This window comes from Orbicella franksi, chromosome 13 (genome assembly GCF_964199315.1).
Source record: "Orbicella franksi chromosome 13, jaOrbFran1.1, whole genome shotgun sequence".
NCBI classification, from domain to species: Eukaryota; Metazoa; Cnidaria; class Anthozoa; order Scleractinia; family Merulinidae; genus Orbicella; species Orbicella franksi.
In genome coordinates, this window is record NC_138157.1 from 8,560,648 (window position 1) to 8,585,029 (window position 24,382).

The following is a 24,382-nucleotide window of genomic DNA, read 5'->3' on the forward strand; positions in this document are numbered from 1 at the left end:
CCTCTCCCCCAGAGTCTGTACGGACGGACGGACGGACATCGTTCGTACGGTGACGTCATAACCAAAATTTACTCGTCTTGATGGGTTACCAAAATTTCTAAGGAATAGATGCTTCGCTGGGGCGCCTTCTGCCCGTAGGAGCTCCGCTATTAGCAGCACACATAAGACCTTTACAAAAGTCGTTTTTAATTAACTGAACCGAGAAAGTAGCTTATGCAAACAGCACATTTAAAAAGGAAGATGGCATATTTGCAATAGTTTGTTTGATTAAGGCCGGGGAGATCAAAGTAGACGGCGGACAACTTATTTCCATTTATCGTCAATTAAAATTCACTATTTTAAAAGTCTCCGCAGCTTGTCTGCCTTGTGTCAAGGAACGTAACTTCCGATGGAGTAGGGATGATTTCCCGAACACACCTCGCTTTTACAACGCCGAGCGACCCAAACAAATTACAAGATATTCAAAGCGGAGGGGAACAAAATTTATTCTCGGAAAACGGAATTTTACCTATGACGAGCGCCTGAAATGTCTTAATCTGCTTTCGCTTGAAAAGAGGCGCTATCTTTTTGATGTCACATTTTTGTATAAGGCACATTATTTAAATGGATAGTTGAATGTGGATGTATTTCCGTTTCTGAACTTTTATTCTCAAGATGATGCGTATAGGTTTAGACATGTTGATGACTACTCCTTGAAGACAAATTTTGCTAGAACGACTACTTTTAAAAACACTTATTTTAATAGAATTGTGGAGTTTTTAAGTCGGGAATGAAGAAGTTTTTAAGTGAGGAATGAATATTTGATTTATTTTTTTTCTTGATTGTTATTACACGATTATTTATTTCGATTAGCTACATGGTGATCTGTCTCGCATGGAGTGTTCCACTCTTTTACAGATTATCCTTATGGCTTTGCCTGTTTGTGTATGCCTTTAGACTTGATAATTGCCATTAAATTGTAATTAAAAAAATAATAAATAAATAAATAAATAAACGGAACAAGCTTGTGCCTCAATACAATTAAGTCACACCACTGAATCACTCAACCGAGTCAAGGGCTTATTCGAGTATTTGTCAGAGAGCTCGAGCTGTCCAGAGAGCCCCAGTATACAGACAGGCCAGGTTACTCTGCACTAAATGAAGGCGTGGTCACTAATAACTCACGTCTAATCAAAATGGCGGACGAAGAGTTGGCTGCGATTCGAGCGAAGCGTATGGAGGAATTGCAGTCGCAATATGGGGTATGTTCTTTTGATATGTTAGCCTTCCTCCTTATCGTTTGTTTAACTAACACTTTTGTGAAATGCAGGGTCAAAATGCAGAGCAAATGCAACAACAACATGAGGCTATGAAGAGGTTCGTTGATCGAGTAGATCATAGCATGATCGGTAAAGTAAAAATGTTTAAAATCTGAGGTAATTTTTCCGATATTTTTTACCGATCTGTAGTTGTAACGATTTATTGTCAATATTTTTGCGAATATTTAGTAGTTACTAGTGAGATGAACACTGTCGCACACATAAACATTTAACTTGAAGTTCAGCCTTTGTTGTCATCAGGGAAAAAATATGTGGCACTCGTGCTTAGTTAACGTTGATTCCCCATATTCGTATGTCTTTAGGGAGGCTGAAATGAGAAACAGCATGTTGTCACAAATTTTAGAGCAGGGAGCCAGAGCAAGATGTGAGTTGACGGTGGTGTTGAACTGTTAATTCATGTATTTAGTTTTTTCTAAGAAGGGACACTAATGAATCCGTCAATCAGATTGGTTCTTAGAGTGGGCCGGATCTTCATTTTTCTACCACAATCACATACCACGGTCACAGTAATGCGCGTTATGTGTGTGTGGAAAAGGTCAACAATTATAAAGAGAGAGGAAAACATAAATAAGTTATTTACCGTCTTAGGGTCGGTCAGTATAGTGAAAAACTGAGACCTTGCACTTGAAAATGCTACATGAGACTTCAGGCAGCATTTTCAAGACCTCAGTCACAGCTTTTCACCAATGTCTTAAAAGGGACAACTAAATACAGGAATGGTCCCAAGCTCCACACTTGGTGGGAAAGAATCTGTGGTGAGCCAAGGGCCTCTTCATGTGAGCCCAGACACTGGGCTGCCTTGGTTACAAGGGCAAATTTTGATTTCTGTTCATGTGGGAAATTTCAGCCTTGTTGACCGGGATGAAATCTAAAAGATAGGACTAAAATGTTGCAGCATGAAGTTGTATCATTCAAAACCTTGGTAGCTTCGTGGACTCTTTTGACTTTACTAAATATTGTTGTTATTGAAGCTAATTTGCATACTTCTGCAGTGGAAATGAATGCAAGGCAAAAATTTATGCCATTTTGGACACTATGTTTAAAATGCAAAGCTATTCTGTCAAAAAAAAGTTTCATCCCAGTTACCCGGCCCAAGTGTTCATATGGAAAAATATTCATCCCCGTTGCCAAGATCTTGGTTGGATCCTGGTAACTGGGCTAGCCCACATTCTCATATGAACACGTTGAAATTTTTACAAAGGAAAGGGAGAGAGAGGTGAGATCTCCAAAACACTTGGTCTGCCCAGCTCATATCAAGAGGCCCTAAATATCATCTTGATTAGCCTAAACAGTAGGTCATGGGCTACCCTGACTAGTGCCTTGTCAGCTTGAATAGCCCTCCTGTTAGCCTAAGCAGCATTGAATCAAGAATGGTTAGCTCTTAAATAATAGGGACCTTATTCCATTCTTAAAATGTGGTATTATTTCTGTCCCTGTTGGCTTTGTGTTCCCAGTGTGATCCTTAGATAGGGTACCTAAATTGTATCAGCTCAAATTGCAGTTTGTAAATGCTGACCTAGAGGAAGAACAAATGATCTGTTAAAACTGAACTATCCGCTAACTTACAATGTTATAGAAACAAGAAAAACTCTTTTGGGTTTGGGTCTTAAATAGAGTATCAATTTTCATTTGCTACATCCTCAAAATAATAGGGTCAGGGTTTAAGACCCTCCACAGGCACACGCCTATCCAAAATTTACGGAAGTGCCCCCTCTGGGTATACTTTACTCTGGCAGTGCCTCTCTCTGCCCAGGTGTATAAATATGTACTGGCCAATTTAATCCTAGGAGTAACTTAATGCTACAGAAACTGGGACAAGCTCTGGCTGTATGGGCTCCTGGCCTAACTTTACTTAACAGTACCTTAGTGAGTATACACTGTTAAAAAGGTATTTATCAGAGTTTGGTGAGAAAAACCATAATGAAAATGAATTGTGTTAATTACTGGTTCTATTCTTATCTTTGTAGTAAACAGCATAGCATTAGTAAAACCTGAAAAAGCAAAAATGATGGAAGGTATGTTGATACAGATGGCCAGGACAGGACAGATAGCTGGAAAGGTAACGATGGCGTTTGACTACTCTTCAAGGCCAGGTTACACCATTCAATTATTTTTCTTGCACCTTGAACTGCAATCAAATGTAGTGTTGTGAGTTGCGAGAAAGTTTCAAGTGTAACCCCTATTTTGTCACTTTGTCACTTCCTTTTTTTGTGCCGAGAGTTACAAGAAAATATCTTTTGATTAAATATTCCCAACCTTTTGCAACCTTACAATGTACAAGACAAGTTGGTAGGTGTAACACCCCCCTCTGTATCTTGCAATGTTTGTGTAACCGTGTGTTGCAAGCTGCAGGAAAAATTACCTCATTTTACGTGGCAATCAGTCCTCAAAACATAGCTCGAGATCAGAAAAGTAAACAAACCTAACACCTTGAAAGAAAATTGTAATTTGATATTGAGGGAGGTTAGAATTGTAGTTCACATCGTGCAACACAGTGGCCATACTCTAGCTACTAGGTCAACCAAGTCATGCATCCTTGGTTTACAGCATACATGTTTGATATTGGACATCCATGTTACGTGGTCAATTGACACCTGTCTAAACAAGGTATCCAATGACCAGTATCAAATGACTATATCGCAGGCTCGGGTTTATAGCCCATCGAGGTCATATGTTTTTTTGAAGTTGACCGCTGCCAAGGTTAACTTATTGTAATTGGGAGCCCTGCTTTTAGGCTGGGCTAAATCTGTATATGGAGCATATGCAGGCAAACGACATCATGGCAGCCATATTGGTGTTCCAAAACAACGAAACGGCGGCCATGTTGGTGTACCAAACCAATCCTGTGGGAGTTCGACTATTTTCTTATTTTAACACTTTCTTTTGTTCCAATAAATTTGCATGGCTGCTGGACACGTGAGTGAATACGTTCTACTGCATTTATATGAGTGTACTAATTTCAAGATTTAGTTGTGACTTTCTTCACTCACAACACTGCATGTATTTTCGTCATCTTACTCCTGTAACATCGTCTTATGTTTCAGTTATCTGAGTCCCAGCTGGTTAGTCTTCTCCAGGATATCAGTGAACGAACCCAAAAGAAAACTACAGTTAAGGTATTGTTTTGAAAAAGTACATGAAGACATGTGTTTACATGTATTCTTGGTGATCTGAATGACAGAAAGAGGGTAGAAAACAATTTTTTGATGCTACTTCATTTTGGAGAATTCATTTTCCTGACTGGCACAGTTTTGCAGATTGCAAATGTCACGGATGTAGATTCAAGACATTAGTCAAATTTTAATTAGCAACTGTGCTATGTAGCCTTCAAACTGAGAAAAATACCAATAAATACTGGCATAGCTTGGCATGGAACAGAATTGTATTGGCCGTTTTCACACTAGAGACGGATAATCCGTCTACGACGGGTTATCCGTCCATTACAGATAATTCGTCTTAGTTTGAAAACGGAACGGTGCTCATTTTAGACGGATAATCCGTCTATTTATATCCGTCCAATTATCCGTCTATATAGACGGATAATCGGACGGATATAAATAGACGGATTATCCGTACAGGGTGAACCCTCCTATCTACCCCTATGGAATTCCCAGTTTTAATAGTTTCATACTTTCTTTAAACATGTTTGTTATCGAAACCCCAAACCCCCTCAGAATTTGGGTGGTATGATTATTTTCTGGAACTGCATATTAGCATTCTTTCTAATTTTACTGCACGCTCATTAGTGTCTTGCCTCTGATTAATTTTTACAAGTTCGTCGTTTGTAATCCGTATCAATCTTTTCCATTCTCGACCACCCTTGTTCCTTCATGTTTTTTTTATTTCTTTAGTGTTTTTCCATCATAGAAAACTATTTTTTCAGGTTTCCTTCAATTTAAAGGTAATTTTGTAAGTGGCCAACATAACGTTAAGTCATACAACTTGGTGTAGTCTTGCTGTGTGAGTGGGTACCACTAGTTGAATTTGCTACATTACTTTCTCTGCAGTGTTTTCCACGCTGTATGGACTATGTATTTTAACTGCGAGAAAAATATATGCTTCTTTATAGATCTTGACAACGCAACTGAACAAGTTGCGAAAATATAGCGTGAAACTCAGGCATGAATGGGATTTGAACTCATGAACTCTGCGATACCGGTGTAGTGCTCTACCAACTGAGCTGACAAGCCAACTGGGAGCTCGTCACGTTGCGATTTCGCAGTAAACCCACGACTAGAGGTCGACACACAAGGGGACTAGTCCGTGCGACAAGTCCCTGCAACTAGTCCCCTGAAGAGTTTACACGAAGGGACTGGTCGCAGGGACTTGTCCCACGAACAGTTCACACGAAGCGTTTTGAGGAACAAGTCGCAGGGACTTGTCCCAAAAATTCAAACCAGTTTGAATTCGCGAGACTAGTCGCAGGGACCGAATGTTAGTCCCTGCGACTAGATTTTGTCGCAAAAATGACCAGTTCACACGATGGGACTTGCCCCCGCGACTAGTCCCCTCGTGCGTGCCGACCTTAAGTTGCGTTCATGCATGCATAACTGCGGTGATCGTTCCTGAAGTATAGTGTTGGCACTGTTTGTCCATATTCATTTGTGTTCTTATTTCAGTTCAACAGAAAACGTATTGACGATTCTGATGACGATGACGACTAGTGATAAGTGTTTCCCACTTCAAAAGGTAAGCCGTCCTGTTGTACTCTTTTTGTATCCTTCCGCTGTTCACATTTAACAAGTAGAAAAAGCCTTAGCCTCCGGGAAGTGATAATATCACAAAAGAATTGTAGAGAAAACGCTACACGCATATACAAGCATTTTGTATATTTCTTCAACCAGATTGATTGTCAGATTTAGTCATTTTACTTTAGAGTTCAAATACTTACAATGTACGCTCTCCAAGTATAAATTTCAAGCAGTTCAATGTTGTTCTTTTTTTCTTACACACAGATTACAAAGCTCAAAGTTGTACATCAATGAGTCAGAGTTAATCTACTTTGTAATTAAAAAAAAAATCCCAGAGACTCGGGGAAGAGGAGAAAAAAACGCTTGGTGTAAAAACTCTCTCCATTCACACAAACCCAACCAGTCAAGTTAAACTAGGTTTAGCAAATTGCCAAAAAGTGATGTTCGCAGGTTTAAAAAATGTGCTCTTGGCTTCGCGCTTAAAACGTTCACATCAGAAGCTCTTGTCAAGAAAATGTTTCCATTGGGATGATTTAAAAACTTTATAATGATTGTTGTAACCCTTGAATTCGATCGAAACGTGATAAAATTTTACGTTAGCAATACATAGGAAGCAGAAAGGTGTGAAAATAAAGAAAATCGTCAACCCACGTTCGATTCCGCGGTACGTTTGTGGTGGGCAATAACAACTCGGAACTATGTAGGTGTGAACTTATATGTAGCATTAGCCTGCAGTGCTGGCGTATTTTGGGCGGATCGAGAGTTAAGGCCGGCAAGGCCGCCATAATGCTTTAGGTAAACATGCACTGCAGGCTAATTTAGCATCATCTTTTAGCGATTTTCAGTAAATCGCGAACTCAGGACTTCAAACCCTTCTAACGATTGCGTTTTAAGCTGTTTCACACAGCTGTTGTTCATGTTTACGAAAACGGAGAAATTTGAAAACGCAGCTCTATTTCTACGGTTACGCCTCCCGTCCGGTGATTCACAGATTACTGATAGTCGTTGTGATGTGCAACAAGTCGGGGATTCCCAAATAGAGAAACTTTGATTAAACGTTTTTTTTTTGTCTATTGAGAGTCTGCTGTGGGATGTTTTATTACGTGCCAGGAAATGCGTTACCTTGAATATTTTGGGCATGTCACTTGCGCAAAATCTGTGTATTTCATTAGAAAGAAGAACCAGCGGTTATGTTAGTGAAGGCTTCTTTGCTTTTTTAGTAGCAAAAGAGTGAAGTGAAATAAAGATACATTCGGGTTATTAGGTACAGTTTTATATTTTCAAATTGCTAAAATAAGCTTTACATTTATCATTTAGAAATATTTTTTCTGTACAGGACTCTTTAATAAATACATGGTACTTTGATGGCGTCATGAACATAACACAGCATATTTCAAATATGCTCATCTTCAAAGAGATTAGCTTCGATAAGCTTTGACATCATTCGCGTGAATAAATGTCCTCTCAAAAGCAACCAGACACCGAACCAGTTATTTACTAGCAGACTCTCTCATATCCGGCATTAACTGTCCTTGGTCGAAATAGTCTTTGTTCGATGTCCGCAAATGAATCCTATCTTCTTTTACAATTTCTTTGCCTATCCGACTATGCAGCCTCCCCTTCTTCCGACGACAGGTGAGCATTGGGGTCTGAGTCCGAATCGAACATGCCGCCCTTTTGTCGAACTGTGTCCTTCATTCGCCTGTTGTCAGCGGCAGCTTTCTTCCACACTAGTTCCAGTTCTTTATCGACGCTCCTAAGATACAAATAAACAATTCATTGTTCATATTCAGTTATATATACTCAAACAGTTTGTCAACAAAGCGCCACTCTAGAAACTCGTCTGTCAAAGCGAGCCAAATCGTTTGAATAGTAGTGGGGGTAGTATAAAATGGTATTGAAACACAAGTGGAAAACTGGACGTTTCCAAGTACGATTCGTGGGCTAGAGAATTTTCATCGCCAAATTGGAGGCAGAAAGATTTTCTAAGGAGCACGAGTCGCGCCCTAAGGGTAGGTGGTTATACATTGTAAAGGGATCTCCATTAGCGTGACAGCGTGACACAGGCAATTACACGTATTCGTGTGACCGTACGCGCCTTACCTGTTCTCTCCGATCATTAATTCCAGTTGACGCTGTTTTTGTCTGACCATGGCGCGAAGATTATTGATTTCTCCTTCGTATTGCTCTTTGAGTTTGTTGATCTCCTTCTCTTTCTCCCGCAACCTGATCGAGATAAAAGACAACTGTTATCCCATCTGTTCCGAAAGCTAACGGGGGTTTTGGTTGTTGTTGTTTTTTTTTCTTCTTTAGTCTCTTACCTTCCCGTAACTACAGCGACCTTGTCAGTGGCCTTTTGCCGGTATTCCTACAAGGAAAAATAATTGGTTAAATATCATTTAAACGGGCACAACCATATTAGTCTTAAAGCACGACAACCACAACACAAAAAGCTGAACGAACAATTGGTTCATGGTTCATGGTTGCCACAAACATCAGTTTTCAAAATTCCCTGAATTTTTTTCCTAATGAAACTAAAATTTCCCTTACCAAATAAATCCAAAATCAAGTCTCCCGTTTTGCGCTGGCGTCCAGTTCTCGCGCGATTCTATCCGCACGTTCAACGATCAAATACAAATACGAGAAAATAGAGGGCTGTGAACAGCTTACCAAAATATCTGATATAGAAGCGGCTTCAAGCCTTCCCTGATAGCCGCCCTTTCCACCCATTAGTTCTTTAAGACTGATAACTTTTCAACAAATTTTTCACCTGCGCTATGGAAAAAAATTGAGATCACCGTGACCCAAATGTTTCTTCCAACCTTCAATGGTACTAAATCAGCCGAGTTAATTATTCCAATTTTACCAGGCTTTTCTTCCAAATGTCAATTTTCCTTGACTCAAAATTGAAGAACTTCTTTTCATAGCCATTTCCTGAGATGTGGCAACCCTGCATGTTTCCAACTTTGACTCGGAGTTTTGTTATAACTTAACAACAGTTTACTACCTCAAAAAATGTCCCTCAATTTTATCACAATTGTCTGCCTTGAGTTGAGTTGTTTTATCTTTGCTGTTGTTTTATCTTTGTTGTTGCAAATTAGTTAAACCCTACCTGGAGTTTTTCCTCGAGTCCCTTAATGTTCTGAGTTCCAGCAAGGATTTTAGAAGCAGCTTTCTCCTGTTGAACCTTCTGTGTTTTGGCCTGCAAAGAAAAGATTCAACTTTTTTAATGACAAGATCTACAGCTACCAGGGACGCCAAGAAGCTAAGTTACCATGGTGACAGAGTAATACTGAAAGAAACTACAGCGTACATCACGGGTGTCGCATGTCGGAACTTTTTGCTTTACATTTCTCACGTTCGCCGTTAGTAATCCTTATTAATGATGTTCCCTTTTAACCATTCCCTGACCCTGACTGGTTAATTATAGCCAATAGGTCTTGCGTTTTTCTACCTTTATAGTCCACAATTATTTTTTCATGCTTTTCCGTCGATTTGAAGGCAAATTGGTGGCCGACAAAGACAGAAGATGACCACGTCGTGACAGCTTCGCACAGAAAAAGAAATCAGACTTCACAAGACATAGAGATAATCTCGTGATTACAAACCGAGCACATGCACGGTGTGAACTTACAAATTGTACGTAGTTGTCCCTTTCAGCGGCTGTTTTCTCGGCCTATCGAAAAGAAAGGCGGATTTTAACTCTGTCAGTAATTGTGCTAAATTAAAGCAGTTATCCATCGCATCTTAAAACTTCACTGACAAGCTAGTGCTATATTTAAGAACCAATTTATCCTAATCGACGTCAAGCAAAGAGGTAATGAGGATAAATAATTTGGCAGTTTTTTCTGCGCTCCGTATTTACCCGTCCGGCGTTGAAGAAACTGCACCCTTTTCTCACGGCCTCTTTCGCAGCCGTTATTTGAACAATGCTATGCTCGAAAAAAGACGCGCTACATAACAACCTAACTAAAGGTTGCGAAGATCGTCATGTGCCTAGTTACGCGGGCGAGTAAGATGAACCACCTCACGCGATGTGATTGGCTATCCGAGACGGCAAGATGGCGTTATTGTGCCAGCTCGGAATTACTCGCTTTATCCCGCAAGAAAATTGTGTCCTTAGCCCACATATTAAATCCTTCATTGACCAAGTTTGTTCCGTCAGGTTAGTTGGACATTGACCTCGTTCTTCTTTTTCTGCGTGTTAATGAACCTCGACTGTGTCTCGTTGGCCAATATCCAGCCATCTTGATCTCACGCTTAGTCATAACCCGTATGTAAAAATCCTCGTTCCCAGGGACACCCTTCTTTACAAAACATGTCTGCTAATCAGTGCAAAGAATTCATATTTCGGGTTCAGGAATTTTAAAAATATTTAAATAACAGTCTCAAAAGCATCATGCCACGCCAAACTTACGACAGTAAGAACTTGGGACAGTGTCTCTTGTGCCGTCAGCTCTCGTTCCTGTATGTGTTCTAACTTCCGTTGAAGGAACAAAAACTTGCGCTCTGACTTCCTGTGGACATAATAAGAGAGTCTTTTCATTCAGTTTCCAGGCAGACAAACTCTGAAAGCCCCAGACAGACCCAGACATAATGTTTTCACATAACCTCATGGCAGCCATATTGGTGTCCCAAAACAATGAAAGGGCGGCCATGTTGGTGTACCAAACCAATCCTGTGGGAGTTGAACTCTTTTCTTATGCAAACACTTTCTCTTTTCCAATAAATTTGCATATGTGCTGGCCACGTGAGTGAACACGCCATATTCACTTCGACACAAACCCAGGCCGACACTTTCCGTTCGATAAAAAAAATTGGTTTAATGTCTGGAAATTTCCAGTGACGAATGAAACAGCATTTTCCAGAATTTCTGGAAAAGAGGGCAAATGCCATAATTTTCGGAAATTTCTTATCACGAATGTTTGTTCCTCCCAGAATTTCCGGAATTTTCGGTTGACTGGTTCGAATTTTGAAAATTCAATGATTTTCAGATTTTCCAGAATATTTCCAGGGAAATGTTCATTCCATTTGTCGCTCTTTCGAAAGTTCCTGAATTTTCGGGTTGAATGCAACTGAAAGCGCCCCTACAATCTCCGGCAACCTACAATGGGGCTGATAACAGAAATTTACTGTCTGAAATCTCAATCAGAAGAGAATTAAAAAAACACATGAAAATTGTGAACGTATTGGGAAGTTGTGTGCGCCAAATATTTCGGTTTTCTATGTTTCGGTTTTCGTTTTGGACCTTAAGCTATAGCGGAGAACACGCCATATTAGCTAAGGCTTCACGAGTTTCTATGAACGTGATATAAAGCTGAAGAAACACAACCAAGGGGAAAAGGAGACGCTCATTATTACAGAGGTAACTTTGTGTCAAATTTCCAAAGCGTGTTTCACGTTTAGACATTCTTAGCTCGAGATTTTGCCAGGCTTTGAGAATCGCCCACAGTCAGTTCATTGCTGTGGTTGTACAGTAAATGTTTCTTTCAAATAATTACCTAAAAAGAAAAGCCATGAAAAGAATCGTCAATAAAGAAAGCACTCACTTCAGTGACTTTTTATAAGCTTCAAGTTCTCGTTCGAGTTGAGCGTTTTTTGCTTCGGCGTCTGTAATTCAAGAACGCAAACAGTTACAAGTCCATTTCTTTCTTATCATTGTTACACACGAAATAAAACAAAACATAAATCATGCATGTACCTGCAAACTTTATGGCTACGTTGCTCTTTTCCTTCTGGATTGCCTTTAATATGTACAACACAAACACAAACAAGAGAAAATGAGTAGAACCAAGCAAACATGTGGGATACTCAGTGCCCCTCGGTTCGTTCAAATGGACGATAGCATTTGTCAAACATGTGTAAAGTTATCTGCTCTTTGCACAACTGGGGCAAGGAAGATAAAGGGTGTGAATGGATGTATCTCCCTTTCGTGTTAATTTAAACTCAATCGTGGAAACGAGTTACTCACCTGTAGTCGAGAGTTATACTCCTCTGTCTCTAATTTCGTCTTAGCTTTTAAGTCTTCAAGGACACTAAAAGAATGATAAGCGGAGTAGTGTTAATATTATTTTACCCTGTACGTTCCTTGTAATGTTAACAGAGGTGATCGTGATATGTTTGCGCGATATTTTTCTAGCGCTTTCAACCGTAAAGCATGTTTTATTTTCCCACACTTCTCGGCACATTTCGTTTGTTCTGCCCTTGTTATCATTCGCGTGTGACACTCTAGCCTGTTCCAGGCGTTCGCATAGTTAAGGAGCAAAGCAAACAAAAAGGCAAGAGAGAAACTAAGAGAGGAATGCAGAGTGGGAAAGCAAGAGTGCTTTCACTTGTCATCCTTATCCCCCTCTATTTCTTCTCTCGCCGGTGTACTTGCAGCTCCTAGACTGTTCAAAGCCCTTTATTTTTTCCTAATTTATTTGATCGTTAAACGCGCGGATAAAATCACGAGAGAACTAGACGCCAGCGCAAGACGGGAGACTTGTCAGGGTAGGGGGTGGGGACCGAGAAAAATATATTCCGTTTGGCTCGCTACGCTCGCCTCCCCGCCCCACCCCCGCGTGCTTCGCGCTCGCTTCGCTCGCTTTTTCTTTCACTTGCGTTGAAAAATAGAGAGGCTGTGAACAGTGCAGCTGCTCCAAACTCGCGCACACCTGGAGCAGGATACAATGACTCCTTTTTTCCCGCGCTTGTCACCAGATAACCTGTTTGGCCTTTCGTGCGCTTCCAGCATTTTCTCTTCCGCACGCTCATAGTGATTTAAGTTCTCAGTATTACTTTATGTTGGCTTCTAGTTTTAAGACAGCCAATAGAAAACCTCTCCGAGAAAGAGGCAACTGTCTGATGAAGCATATCACCCTAACACCACAGCTCCTACCTTCTGCATTCATCCATTATCCTCAAATGTTCCTGAACTGACATCTTGTGCTCTTGATCTGCTACAACAGACTCGTGCTGCCGCAGCAGGTTGCTATGGGAACGACGCATGTCATCTAGCTCCGTTTCTAGGCATCGCTGAGAGGACTCTTGACTTGAAATCCGCTTCGACAACTTGGAAACTACATGCAAGAAAGCAATAGCCACACTTCATAATAGCAAAACAACCCGCACTCAGTTGTTCACGAAAAAGGCAACATACAGCCTGGCCAACGATGTAGAGTTTCTGAGTTATGTTATTTCACTTAGTTTTATCTTTTCTTCGGGCTTCCCTCGCCGAGATATTCAGGATGACAAGACCAGACCACGATCTACGTGTACCGCTGAGTCCAGTTCTGGCCATCTCTGTGTTATGCAACGCTAACATAGCGTTGTGTGACAGACAGAGTACCAGAACTGGACTAGACCACAATCAAACGTGACGGTTGGACAATTTCAGAGCAAAATAAACTGTTCACAGACTTAGTATTGACAATGTAACAGTCTCTGTGTCTCGATACGTGTGACGGCGGTCATACCAACCTTCCTGTCCGTGAACCCGCTGCATTTCCTTCATTTTTCTGTCTTTTATTTCTTGCTGTTCCATCAACAGAGCATTCTCCTCCACCACAAGCTTGGCCTGCTCCTGAAGCTGTTGCCTACAGAGGAAATCGGAGCGAGGGAAACACCTCACCGTCAATCAGTTGAACACATAACGGCCTGTTCTATGTTGCGCTGGCAATGTGCTAGCCTAACGTGTAGCCCCTCCCGCCCCTGAGGAAAAACAGGGGGAGGGTACGGTTAGACGCAGGCTAACCATGTGCGTAAAAGAAAAAGCTACACAATTCCTGGCATCAATAAAAGTAAATAATTTATAATCGTTTCATACCATTCGTCAGGACCAAGGGCATCAGGACTGGACTTACTAACGCTCTGCAATCAACAGGAAAAAGAATCGCGCATGAGAGGTTGGAAAGCAGTTGTGCTGTTTGTGCTAAGGATGATAAAGTTTAGGAGAGGATGATCCAAGAGAGCACATCCCCAGCCCTATGACAAGAGAGGATTACACTCTGTTGTCATGGTCGAATTTCTCATCGTGTTATCGATATATAATCAAGCTCACAGGTTTTGAGAATCTACGAAATGAGCACTCTCATAGAGAAACACATTCTCTCAACTGGTGATAAAACAATGTCTACAGACAAGGAAGGAACCTACCATATGAAGTTGCTGATTTTCCTTAACAACTTCCATGACTCGCGCCTTAAACGCATTTAACTCCTCCTAAAAGTGAAGTAAAGCGAGGAAAAGAGTAAAAACAAAGCCACGGCGGCAGTACCATGGACAACAACAGGACCAATAGACCGTTTTTGTATTCTTGGTAGTGGACTGGAACTAGCTCACAACTGAGGCTAAAGATAAATGCGGAGAGCCTTTCCAAATGCAAATGACATAAATCTCTTTTTAATATTCCCCCGCATGAGCCGCCATTGTAAGCTAGTTCCAGTCCAATACCAAGAATACGAAAATGATCTATTCCACTGCTAGTAAAACACAATTTTGCGGGAAACTAATTTCAATATGCTCTCCTCTTGGGTGAAAGAGTTTCTAGCTGCTTTGGGATTGACCCCTTCATCATTCACGTCATAATAAATGGAGTGAGCATTGCTACACGCCTACAGGTAGATTTAGCAGAGATAACGCGACGAGCTAACCACAGGTCGAATATGGGGCATAAATAGAATGCTACCACGGTCTGGTCGCACCAAAATGCGTAATATGGTCACGGTGTGATCGCAGCAACGCGAACACCAAGTTGTGTCCAGTCTCTTCCGCGTTTCTCGTGTGCTTCTTTGAAACTATGTTGCGTCTTTGCTACACACGCCTTTTGTCGGTCAGGCTTCATATTACTTACATCGTAAGTTCTGATCAACTGTTCCTTTTCCTTCAGCCTATCGTCATACGCCAAGAAAAGAGGAGCCAAGAACTTTGTGTTCACCTGAAAAATGTGAATTGTTATAGCCTTAAAACTCCATTTGATCAATTACTAAAATCAACCATTTGATCAAATCACATCATTTTTCACGTACGTTGATTTAATCAACTCGAAGTTGTATCTTTTGATATGAACGTATTGCAAGAAAACGAGACTTCCCGAGAGAAACAAGTCTCGTCATAGCCTGTTTCAGGCTCTCGGTCAGTGGGAGCGATCGAAAAAGTGGGCGGGCGACGAGCGGGGTCTGGGTAAGGAAAAGGAGAGGTTTTCTCTCCCAGACCCCACCCGTCACCCGCCCACGTTTTCGATCGTCCCCACTGACCGAGAACCTTGAACAGGCTAGTCTTGTCACACATGAAAAGCTGCATGAACGCTTCTATCCAACCTGCGACCAGAAGTTCTTTTTGAGAAGGTGGTAATATAATTTTACATGTCGCTTTGAGCGGTACTGTGTACCATCATTTGATACCTACCAGCCATGGGGCGGCTTCTTTCTTGTAAGGCAATGCCATGCCTTCCACCTCCTACAAGGAACAATACTAACTATGTTATAACTACAACGGTTGACTCAAATCAGGTTTAGCTCAAATCTTGAAGGTACGATACCTCAAATGACACCGGTCGATATTTAGCTTGATATCTGCTTAGTTCTACGTTGAGTCGATGAACTACAGGAAGGAATAACATAAACATCAGAGTTCAGTTACCATTGCAAAAGATTTTTCCCTTACGAGAATGCATTTTGGCCATACATGTACTTCTACCACTAGATATATGGCGGAGGGAAAAACCTTGAAGGGGTTTATTTGTTGCCAAAAACAGTGCCACAAAATAAAGAGGGACAGCAGGAATGTATTAAAATGACCACCAGAACGAAGCCGAAGGCGGGGCAGACCCAAGACAACATGGAGAAGGACAGCAGAGAAAGAGAGGGAAAGAGCTGGGTAGAAGACCTGGAGCGAGGTGCACATTGCAGCAGCCGATAGAGCTGGTTGGTAACAGGGTGTAGAGGCCTTATGTGTCACTTGGTATGAAGAGGATACGTGAAGATGAACGATGGGCTGCTGTAATCTCAGCTATCAGTTAAATTTTCTGCCCGTTTCTTAGCTGAGAGTTCAAATGTTGTCCAATTCTCAGCTTTCTGTTAAGACCCATCCGGACCCTCAATGAAGGCAAAAGAAGTAATTATATCAAACCTGTATCCCGCAAAACTTTCTGTTCTTGGTGCAAGTCTTTGATTTGTTTTTGCAAAACTACGGAAGAGACACCTGTGAGAAGTGAAAACAAAAAGGCTTGTTAGCTCCAAGCCCAATATATGAATTCTCATCACTTACTGCCATACAGGTCTATTAATGATAGTTGTGAGAATTTGGTGGAAATTATGCAATAGCTACGGAAGAGACACCTGTGAGAAGTGAGAACAAAAAGGCTTGTTAGGTCCAAGCCCAATATATGAATTCTCATCACTTACTGCCATACAGGTCTATTAATGATAGTTGTGAGAATTTGGTGGAAATTATGCAATAGCTAAGTACTAACTTATCCCTGACACCACACCTGACTACTTGACAAAAAGATTGAAGCTGAAAGAAAATCAACGGAGCATTCAAACTGGCAAGACATAAAATAAATGCACTACAAATCTAACCAGTTCCCTTTTGGAGAGAAAGTGCCAGTTGCTTCAAAGCTTTGTTTTCTTCCTGTAGCGAAGTGTTCAGTTCCATCAAGGCCGATTTCTCTGACTCAAGCAGTTCAATTCGTCCTTTGGACAAACGATAAACCTCGTCATCCCTTACAACTTGTACTTTCGTCACTTCTGCTTCAGTCTTCTTGATCGCCGTTTCAAATTCGACATTCTTTTCACGACTTTTCCTTGATTTTCTTTCAGATTTTTCATGTCCTTTCCTACTGCCTGTCTGCCCGCGTCGCGGACTCTCTTCTCTGTCATCTCTTCGTCTTCCCTCTGTTTCGACGCCACGTGAGCTATCCGAAGCATGTCTCCTGTTTCTACTATGCCTTCCCTCAATCTCATCGCGGTAAGACAAGTCTGAGTTCTGGCTTTTATGTCCAAGTCTCGCCTCATCAAACTGAGAGGACTCATCAGATATCCTATGTCTTGTTTTCCCTTCTTTGTCATAATATGAAGTTCTTACATTAGCTCGATCTTCTCCTCTGTCTCTTCTCTCTCTATCATAATACGAGCTGTTAAATTTATCCTGGTCTTCTCCTTTGCCTAGTCTTCCTTTTTCATAGTACGGGCTGTTAAGTTTACCCTGGACATCTCTTGTGTCCAGCCTTTCTTTTCTTTCACCATCTTTTGATTCCATATTCATGAAACTCATTCTTTCCTTCCACTGTGCCTCGGATTCTGCGTGTTTTCTCCTCATGTCTTCAAGCTCTTCCTCAAGCTGTCTTCTCCTGACCTCCTGTTCTTTAATTTTTCCTTGAAGCATTTCTTGGTTTTGCTCTAAAGCCTGTTAAAATCGAAAAAAATAGTGTGAATGTGTTGAGGTATTTTGCTTCTAGTCTGGATAACAGAAATTTTGCCTTTAACCTCTTTGAAGGTTTCTCTTGACTTGAAGGCTACATATGTAAGTCATGGGGGCAGGTCGGCTGTCAAATTTGTTGCACTGAAGATTGCCTTATGGAATATGTGCTCGTTTGGAAATTGTACTCTGTGATACGTTAACCTCTGATCGGTACAATTGCATCAATTCTGCAAAAGCCAATTCCATTCGATAGCAGGTTTCGCACCAATCAAGTTCGCTCTTTGAGTTTACATGACACTTTTTTGAGAGGTTGACCGTGTCGGCTCTCTACTGTCTCAGTGTATCTTGATGTTAGTCTGAAGTTTAACAAAACTGGCGTCTGCCAGCTATTACTACTTTACAAGGTAAAAACTCTGACTGCATGAGTGACAGGTAGGGATAACTCATACAACATCTTGGTGTGAACTCAAAAAGTTGGGAGGTGTGAACTCTTTTGGGTACGAAACCTCCACAATTCTTCCATCCTAGCAGGAATGGTACAAACCTTTCTCTCATGTGTAAAACTGTTGCTCTGTTCCTCAAGTCTTTGCTGTTGCAGCAAGTGCAGTCTCTGAAGTTCGTTCTCCTGTCGGCGTTGTTCATTCAGGAGATTGACTATTTGTTGCTCTTGCTGTTTAATCTCTGCCAAATCTTCACCAGCTGGGCTCAGAAGATTCACGCTGGACTGCAGCTGTTTTTGCTGTTCCTCTGGTAAATAAAAATGGGATAAATCTTGCAATTAACTTCTAGTGGTTGAGTTCAGACTGTTAACTAGTCAGCTGCATGAGTAGGTTTAACCAATTTAAATTACAGAGAAATTAGTCAGCGCCCAAAGAAAGTCAGGTCCACTGGGGTAAGCAGATTCTGTCCTTTAGTTGCCCGATGGGAAAGTTAAGTCTTTGGGGGGAAAATGTTTGAGGAAATTCAGACTAAAGAGGTACTGTAAGAAATGAAATTATTACGTTAATTCAAGAAATTAGGGGGGGGGGGCTAACAACAACAATTTTCAGGCTTGTACATCACAGTTACAGCTTGCCAGAAGGTCAATCTCAAAAATTAGTTTTCCAAACGCACCTTGTTAAAATTTGCATTTGCCACAACTTAAAGAACACACAATCTGACGGTGTAAATCTAAATCTTTCAATTTTGAGAAGCTTTTGCTGCCGTAGAGAGCTGGTCATTGCAAGATGGTTTCACAATATGGATCAGCTAGCATCTAACATGATTCTCAGACAGGCTGAGGTTGCTCGCTCTCACTCTGACCTTGGACCACCTGAGTGTGTACCCAGCTACTGGTTGTCAAGATGAAGTAACTTCACCACATAAAGCTGGTTATTATATGGAGGTGAAAGTGAGCAGAGGTTTGATTTTATTCACAAGTATGTTAAAAACTGAGAGGTTGGGAGAGATACAGTGTACATGTAGGGCAACTGAACTTCCATCTTCCTCCACCTTTTATTCCTGGTTCATCCCACTTTCTTCGAGGTTTCCACAACTTTGTCCTCTCTCTATTGGAAAATATAGTGTAATGTGCAACTTTCACTTCTGTTTCTCCTGTTTCCCACAACATTGGAAATACCCCTTGCCACCCTTTCCTCCACTGCTCTTTCATGAACTTATTGAATTCCCAGGTTCCTGTCTTCCCCCCTCCCTGCTCTCCTTACATGACTGTACAATATAGAGACAAGGCCCTTGTAGTGAACATACCTCGAAAAAATGTTGTCCAAATTTTCCACTATTCATTTTTAGACACATTGATCAATTCATCAAGTTCAGGTCCCAATAAAGGAAAAAAGAAGCAGATTCTGGTCACGTTCCAAAACTATACATGTAATTGTCTGGAATTTACTAACCCTCAGTCAAGATAAAGCAAGATCATACCTAGCTGCCTGATCTGCTCACATAACCTCTCCTGTTGTTGAAGAGCTTGTGCTTGTTGATCCTGAGAATACTTCAACTGCTCCTGCTGCTGTTGAAGGAATTCTTGTTGCTGTCGCACTAGTTCTCGCTGGAGTCTCACATCTGACTCACTGACTGCTGGACCTCGTGGTGACAGATCAGCATTCTGACAAAACAAATTTTAGTTCATTCCTTGTCTCCTGTTACAAAAACTGGAAGCACTACTGCTATACATGCAAAATCCACTTTGACTTACTGTAAGATACATGTACAGTGTGGAGGTGAACATGTAGTTAATAATACGAGATCATCAACTGAGTGCGAGGGTGATTCCCTTAACAGAATCAAGAATCAAAAAAAATTTGATGTATTAAGTTTTTCAGTGGGTCAGACACTACAGCCAGCCAAGCATATAACCCAGAAGATATGTTTCTGCTACAGCATAATAATAAATTGTTGTTTTGTAGTAAAGCCTGTGGATCTGTTATTGATAGTACCACAAAATAAAGTAAAAAACATAAAACAAATAATTAGAAACAACATGCATTGATATGGCCAAGGCTAGACAATCACTGCCACGCATGAATACAAAACAACCACTATGCACATGAATGAGATTTAGCTACTGCTCCAGATACATAATATTAAAATTCTCATCCATTTTACCTCATTAAATTCTTGCTGCATTTTTTCCAAAGCCCTAAGCTGTTCCTGCAGCTTCCATTGTTGCCTGACAACCTCCTGCTGTTGCTGTTGTTGAATTCTCTGCTGTTCTAACTGCTCCTGATACAGATGTTGCTGTTGCTCCACCAGTGTTTCTAACTGTTTCTGCCTTTCCAAAAATGATGTCTCATTTGCTTGTCTGGCTTCATCTAGTCTCTGTATTAAAACTGGATCCATAAACCCTTGGCCATCACGGCTACTTCCGACAGACTGGCTTGGGCTTGGGTCTCTTGTCCCTTTCACTGGCCCATGAGCAGCCAAGTCAGCTTGTCTGTGTCTTTCTTGCTCATTGAGTAAATGAACAAAAGAGGAAACTTTGTTGGCTCTCTTTGCCTGTGTTTTGAAACTTGGACGATTACCTTCCTGCCATGATTGCTCAACTGGGGATTGGAGATCCTCTTGAGGTTCATAACCGTCAATCCCAGCAAATGTATGACTTAAATCCAGGGTTGCCTCCTCGATTGTTGCTTCAGACACTGGTGCATTACTTTCTGTCAAAGTATCTTTAAACTGTTCCCGTTCAAATGTGGTCCTTCCATTAAAATCAGTTGTGTTTTTGGGGACTACTGGTGACATATAGCTCTCTGAATCCTCTGAGACATCACTCAGTGCAAGTTTTTGTGACACTCCTTCAAAGCCCAGTCTCTCCACCACCTTCAATGCTCTTCTCTGCTCATCTGTAAGTTTGTTCTCTGGTGGGTCTGAAGGTACAGGAGGCAGGGGCTGCCCCGGACCATCCAGTTGATCCTGTGCAGATCTCTTTCCTTTCTTTTTACCACGTGTAGGAGCCTCTGGGCTTGAGTCTCCTAAGTAAGGTGGGATGGGGGGAGGAACCTCACCATCCTCGTCTTGACCAGCATCTTCAGAGACTTCCTGTATCATGTCTGGGGTTCTCCTCTTAGTGCTTGGTCTTTTCCTGTGAGATGACACTCCATCGACAGAGCCTTGCCCATCATGTTTACCCTTTCTACTACCTCTAGCACTGTGTCTTCGTCCTCCACTTGTTGTACTCTCTTCATCGTGGCTGGTGACATCCGTCAACTCATCACTGCTGCTATACTCACTTACAGACTCCTAATGTTAATGCAAGCAAAATAAAAAGAGCTTAAAACACAATTTTGACCATAATTTGGAGAAGCAAGCCTTACAGTGTCCTGAATAGGCACTTTGCATAACACTGTTTCATGACTTTATCAATGTGCAGTTCCAGAAAATATCATACCCACCCCAAGGAAGGTTAACGGAAATTCCAAGGTGGAGGTTTCCTCAGGAAATTTGGAAGAACTAAAAATACTAGATGCCAAAGCCTACCATCCAGCCATTTTTTCCTATAAAAATCTTCTTTACTCCTGCAAGTTTCAAGCCTAATTAAGAGTCTTGCAAACTACGTCTGTCATGCTCTTTCCATTTGTAGCATCCATTATAGCATCCATTATGTTCCATGGTCATTTTTACATGTAATAATTGACACTAACACATAACAGGGTAACCTAAAGGAACTGTTGGTGACCTCCTCTTCTTACATATATTTCTGATCTCCAGGTATTTAGCAGTTTGCATGATGTCATCATGGAAAGAAAGTATAGTACTAACAATAATTTAACATTATTATTCCATTAGCATGTGCTGGACAAATTGACATGATACTGATAGCCAACAAGGTGTGTAGCACCAAGTAGGCTATAATCATCTCATATCTAACAAGCACAAGTGGAATAATATTGATTTATTAAAATTATGTGTATGCTTACTTAAGGTTACAGTATACCTTCAGATCGGCAATTTTCTTCAAATTTGGATTTTTGGTTCAAAGTAATGGTCGAAGAGTAATCTCTAATTTCTGTAAACAAAATTGAAAAAAACTCAATATTGGCGGAGAAATGGAGGTTTTACGTTACGGCCGGAAGTAAAAGTTCCCTCTTGATTGACAGCCCTATAACGTGTACGCAATCAACCGAGACTACTTTCGCGGGAATATATGGATACCACGAATTGGCTGGCTACTCAGATCCAAGCATTTTTCGTATTAGATGTAATTCTATTAAGTTATAAGTAAACAAGGACCACAGAAAACTCTGTTTACCAGTTCGAAAAAGCAAAGAACGAATGAAAACACATCAATGAGTGAAGAAGCGAAAGTTGGCCTCGCGGATGAAGCTATAGCTATCGTATCAAGCATTGCGAAACTCAAGGGTTTTTTCGAGATTCACGCGTAAATTTCACCGCGAGTTAATGGTAGTAAATTTTCCAAGCGCTGATTGGCTCAGTGATCTGAGAACCCAGTTGAAGGCGTTTGTGGACGGAGTTTGTTTGCGAAGCAAGAGATTTTTCTTAGCGCTGTTTTCTCGAATAAATTTTTTCGCTTGAAGCAGACACTTTAAAGAGTTACAACTCAAAGGGGATTTGTTTGATTGCCCTCAAATTTGGACAGTAGCTAGATTAACATATAAAAAACAAAAACGTGTCTGCGAATTGTTTATTTCGAAATATTTTTTCTCTGAGAGCAATTTTTGTACGATCACTTCACATTTTTTAAGTCCTATTTTGAAAATGTTCTGTAACTTTTTACTGCAATTGAATGTGGCAAAACGCAGACACGCTTTTTTAGCGCTTTTTGTCCTGAAACCGGGGGAAAAAAAAAATTGGCGAAAAACCAAATTCGCTTTGACTTGTAGCTTCCAAAAGGTGATTAGGACGCTCGCATTTAGTGGCCGTGAAAAAATCGGCACTTCATTTTATTTCAAAATTTTTGGTATGGTTTGATAGCCAGCTCTATAAGCTTTAATTTGATATAGGGGTTTAGGTATCTACAGCTTAAACCGAACGCGCTACATCGCTTGGACGTGAGACACCCCTGAAGGTATACGGTAACCTTAAGACAATATATGCACATGTACAATGTATGTACATCTGCATTCAATAAAAGTAAGCTTAAAAATTTGGCACTCTATGATGACGACTAGACGAACTTTACTTCCCATACCTCATCTTTTTCTTCATCAGCCGGCTGTTTTGATGCACCCTTCTTTCTCTTGTCCACTCTAGAATACACTACAGGCTCGATGACCTGGCCATTCTCGTGATCTAAAACATGATAAAAATGTTGTGATGAGTTTTCCTCAGCTGTTGCTCCCTCCACCTCCTCTCGTGCAGCAGAAGAACCTTCACCTTTTGATGCCCTGAAGTACTTCGTTGTCTTGTCAAAACTTCCTCCATCTTGCACAGTTTCATAAGCTACTTCTTCGCTTTCCAATCTTTCTTCGCGATCGTTTCGTTCAGGGACGCGAGCATCCCCTTCTCCTTGGCTTGCTGGTAACTCGGCCGGTGGACGCTTCGACAAATCACCAATTAAAACCCTACCGATGTTTCCTGCCTCCCCCAGTGCCTGAGCGATGGGCGAAGGTGTTCGTCGAGGCCAAGTTTGAGCTAAATTCGTTGGCGTTCTCGGAACTGCGGCAAAAACGGCGCTTGGAACAAGTGTAGACGCAATATGGCTCTGTAAATTTACACAAAGATCGCGATTTAACGTTCACGGTCACATCAAATACGAAATCAAACCCGATGATGTTTACTTACCAATCCAGAAGGGCCATCTTTTGATCGTTTTGACTTCGACTTTTTCTGTTTCTTACCTGGCGCCATCTTGAAATTCCAGAGTGTTTATCGTATTAGTGCGCTTGCGCGAGCGTCTCCTTTTCAAACTAGTTGTCATAGAAACGAATGAGCAAGTAGGCGAACGAAAGCTTAGAGGACGCCGTATCCGTAAAGGCTCTCTCCCGTTTTTCTGATAATTTTTATTGTTATTATTTTGACCCTTTCGCACCCCAAGCCTTTGCGTGTCTCTTAGGCTTTCGCTCACCTCTCACAATGGGAAGTAAAAGCTTCCGACTTCAAGTGAATGAGGGATACGGGGGACGAAAACGTTCGGCCATCCAGGTCAATACACGAGAAGAAACAGACCCCTCGAACCATCAGTCTTCCGTGATACACTACTGACATCTGCATCTTTCATTTAAAATCATATGCCGTTGCCTGGTTGAAAACTTAATCCTTCATTTATCTAGAATTCTAAGCAAACGCGATAATTCTCGAATGAACACGCAAACATTTATTATTAGGCTAAAAGAAAGTGGACTGGACTACATGTAGTTCTCGGCGTTCATTTTATTCAATCGACAGAACTGTTTCAAACTGAACAGTCCACCTTCTTTTAGACGAAGCTCCATTACTGTTGAGCACTCTCTCGAGAGCAAATCGGACCACATATTCAGTATTATTAGGCTATATATTTTCTTGAAACAAGGAGTC

At 41.1% G+C, this 24,382-nt stretch overlaps 2 protein-coding genes across 3 annotated transcripts; one reads left to right on the plus strand and one right to left on the minus strand.

Annotated features, from left to right (window-relative positions):
• Positions 1-1,023: 1,023 nt before the first annotated feature.
• On the plus strand, positions 1,024-7,375 carry LOC145464914 (programmed cell death protein 5-like). Its single transcript, XM_081448725.1, has 7 exons — positions 1,024-1,241; positions 1,310-1,356; positions 1,622-1,683; positions 3,287-3,378; positions 4,364-4,435; positions 5,939-6,008; positions 6,275-7,375. Exons 1-6 carry the CDS (start codon positions 1,176-1,178, stop codon positions 5,981-5,983), a joined length of 384 nt encoding a protein of 127 aa, XP_081304851.1. The 5' UTR covers positions 1,024-1,175; the 3' UTR covers positions 5,984-6,008; positions 6,275-7,375.
• LOC145464913 (uncharacterized) lies at positions 7,303-24,115 on the minus strand. Of its 2 annotated transcripts, XM_081448724.1 has the most exons (24): positions 23,651-24,115; positions 23,243-23,570; positions 23,058-23,158; positions 20,018-21,148; positions 19,334-19,517; positions 17,958-18,160; positions 16,573-17,398; positions 16,121-16,192; positions 15,531-15,592; positions 15,398-15,448; positions 14,844-14,927; positions 14,147-14,212; positions 13,818-13,861; positions 13,472-13,587; positions 12,891-13,071; positions 11,982-12,045; positions 11,712-11,754; positions 11,560-11,620; positions 10,428-10,527; positions 9,645-9,686; positions 9,123-9,212; positions 8,332-8,378; positions 8,114-8,236; positions 7,303-7,766 (listed from the first exon to the last, which is right to left on the minus strand). In XM_081448724.1, exons 1-24 carry the CDS (start codon positions 23,714-23,716, stop codon positions 7,616-7,618), a joined length of 4,236 nt encoding a protein of 1,411 aa, XP_081304850.1. In that variant the 5' UTR covers positions 23,717-24,115; the 3' UTR covers positions 7,303-7,615. The 2 variants fall into 2 exon arrangements, with proteins under 2 accessions (XP_081304850.1, XP_081304849.1); XM_081448723.1 differs by having other exon boundaries at positions 23,058-23,570; positions 23,651-24,114.
• Positions 24,116-24,382: the final 267 nt, after the last annotated feature.

Coding starts and splice junctions, on each gene's coding strand:
- LOC145464913 (XM_081448723.1), bottom strand. CDS start 23,716: ATGGCGCCAGGTAAGAAACAGAAAAAGTCGAAGTCAAAACGATCAAAA. Junction 13,862..14,146: donor AAAATCAGCAACTTCATATG/GTAGGTTCCTTC, acceptor TGTTGATTGCAG/AGCGTTAGTAAGTCCAGTCC. Junction 12,046..12,890: donor ATAATGGATGAATGCAGAAG/GTAGGAGCTGTG, acceptor TCATTCTTTTAG/TGTCCTTGAAGACTTAAAAG.
- LOC145464914 (XM_081448725.1), top strand. CDS start 1,176: ATGGCGGACGAAGAGTTGGCTGCGATTCGAGCGAAGCGTATGGAGGAA. Junction 1,242..1,309: donor AATTGCAGTCGCAATATGGG/GTATGTTCTTTT, acceptor TGTGAAATGCAG/GGTCAAAATGCAGAGCAAAT. Junction 3,379..4,363: donor CAGGACAGATAGCTGGAAAG/GTAACGATGGCG, acceptor CTTATGTTTCAG/TTATCTGAGTCCCAGCTGGT.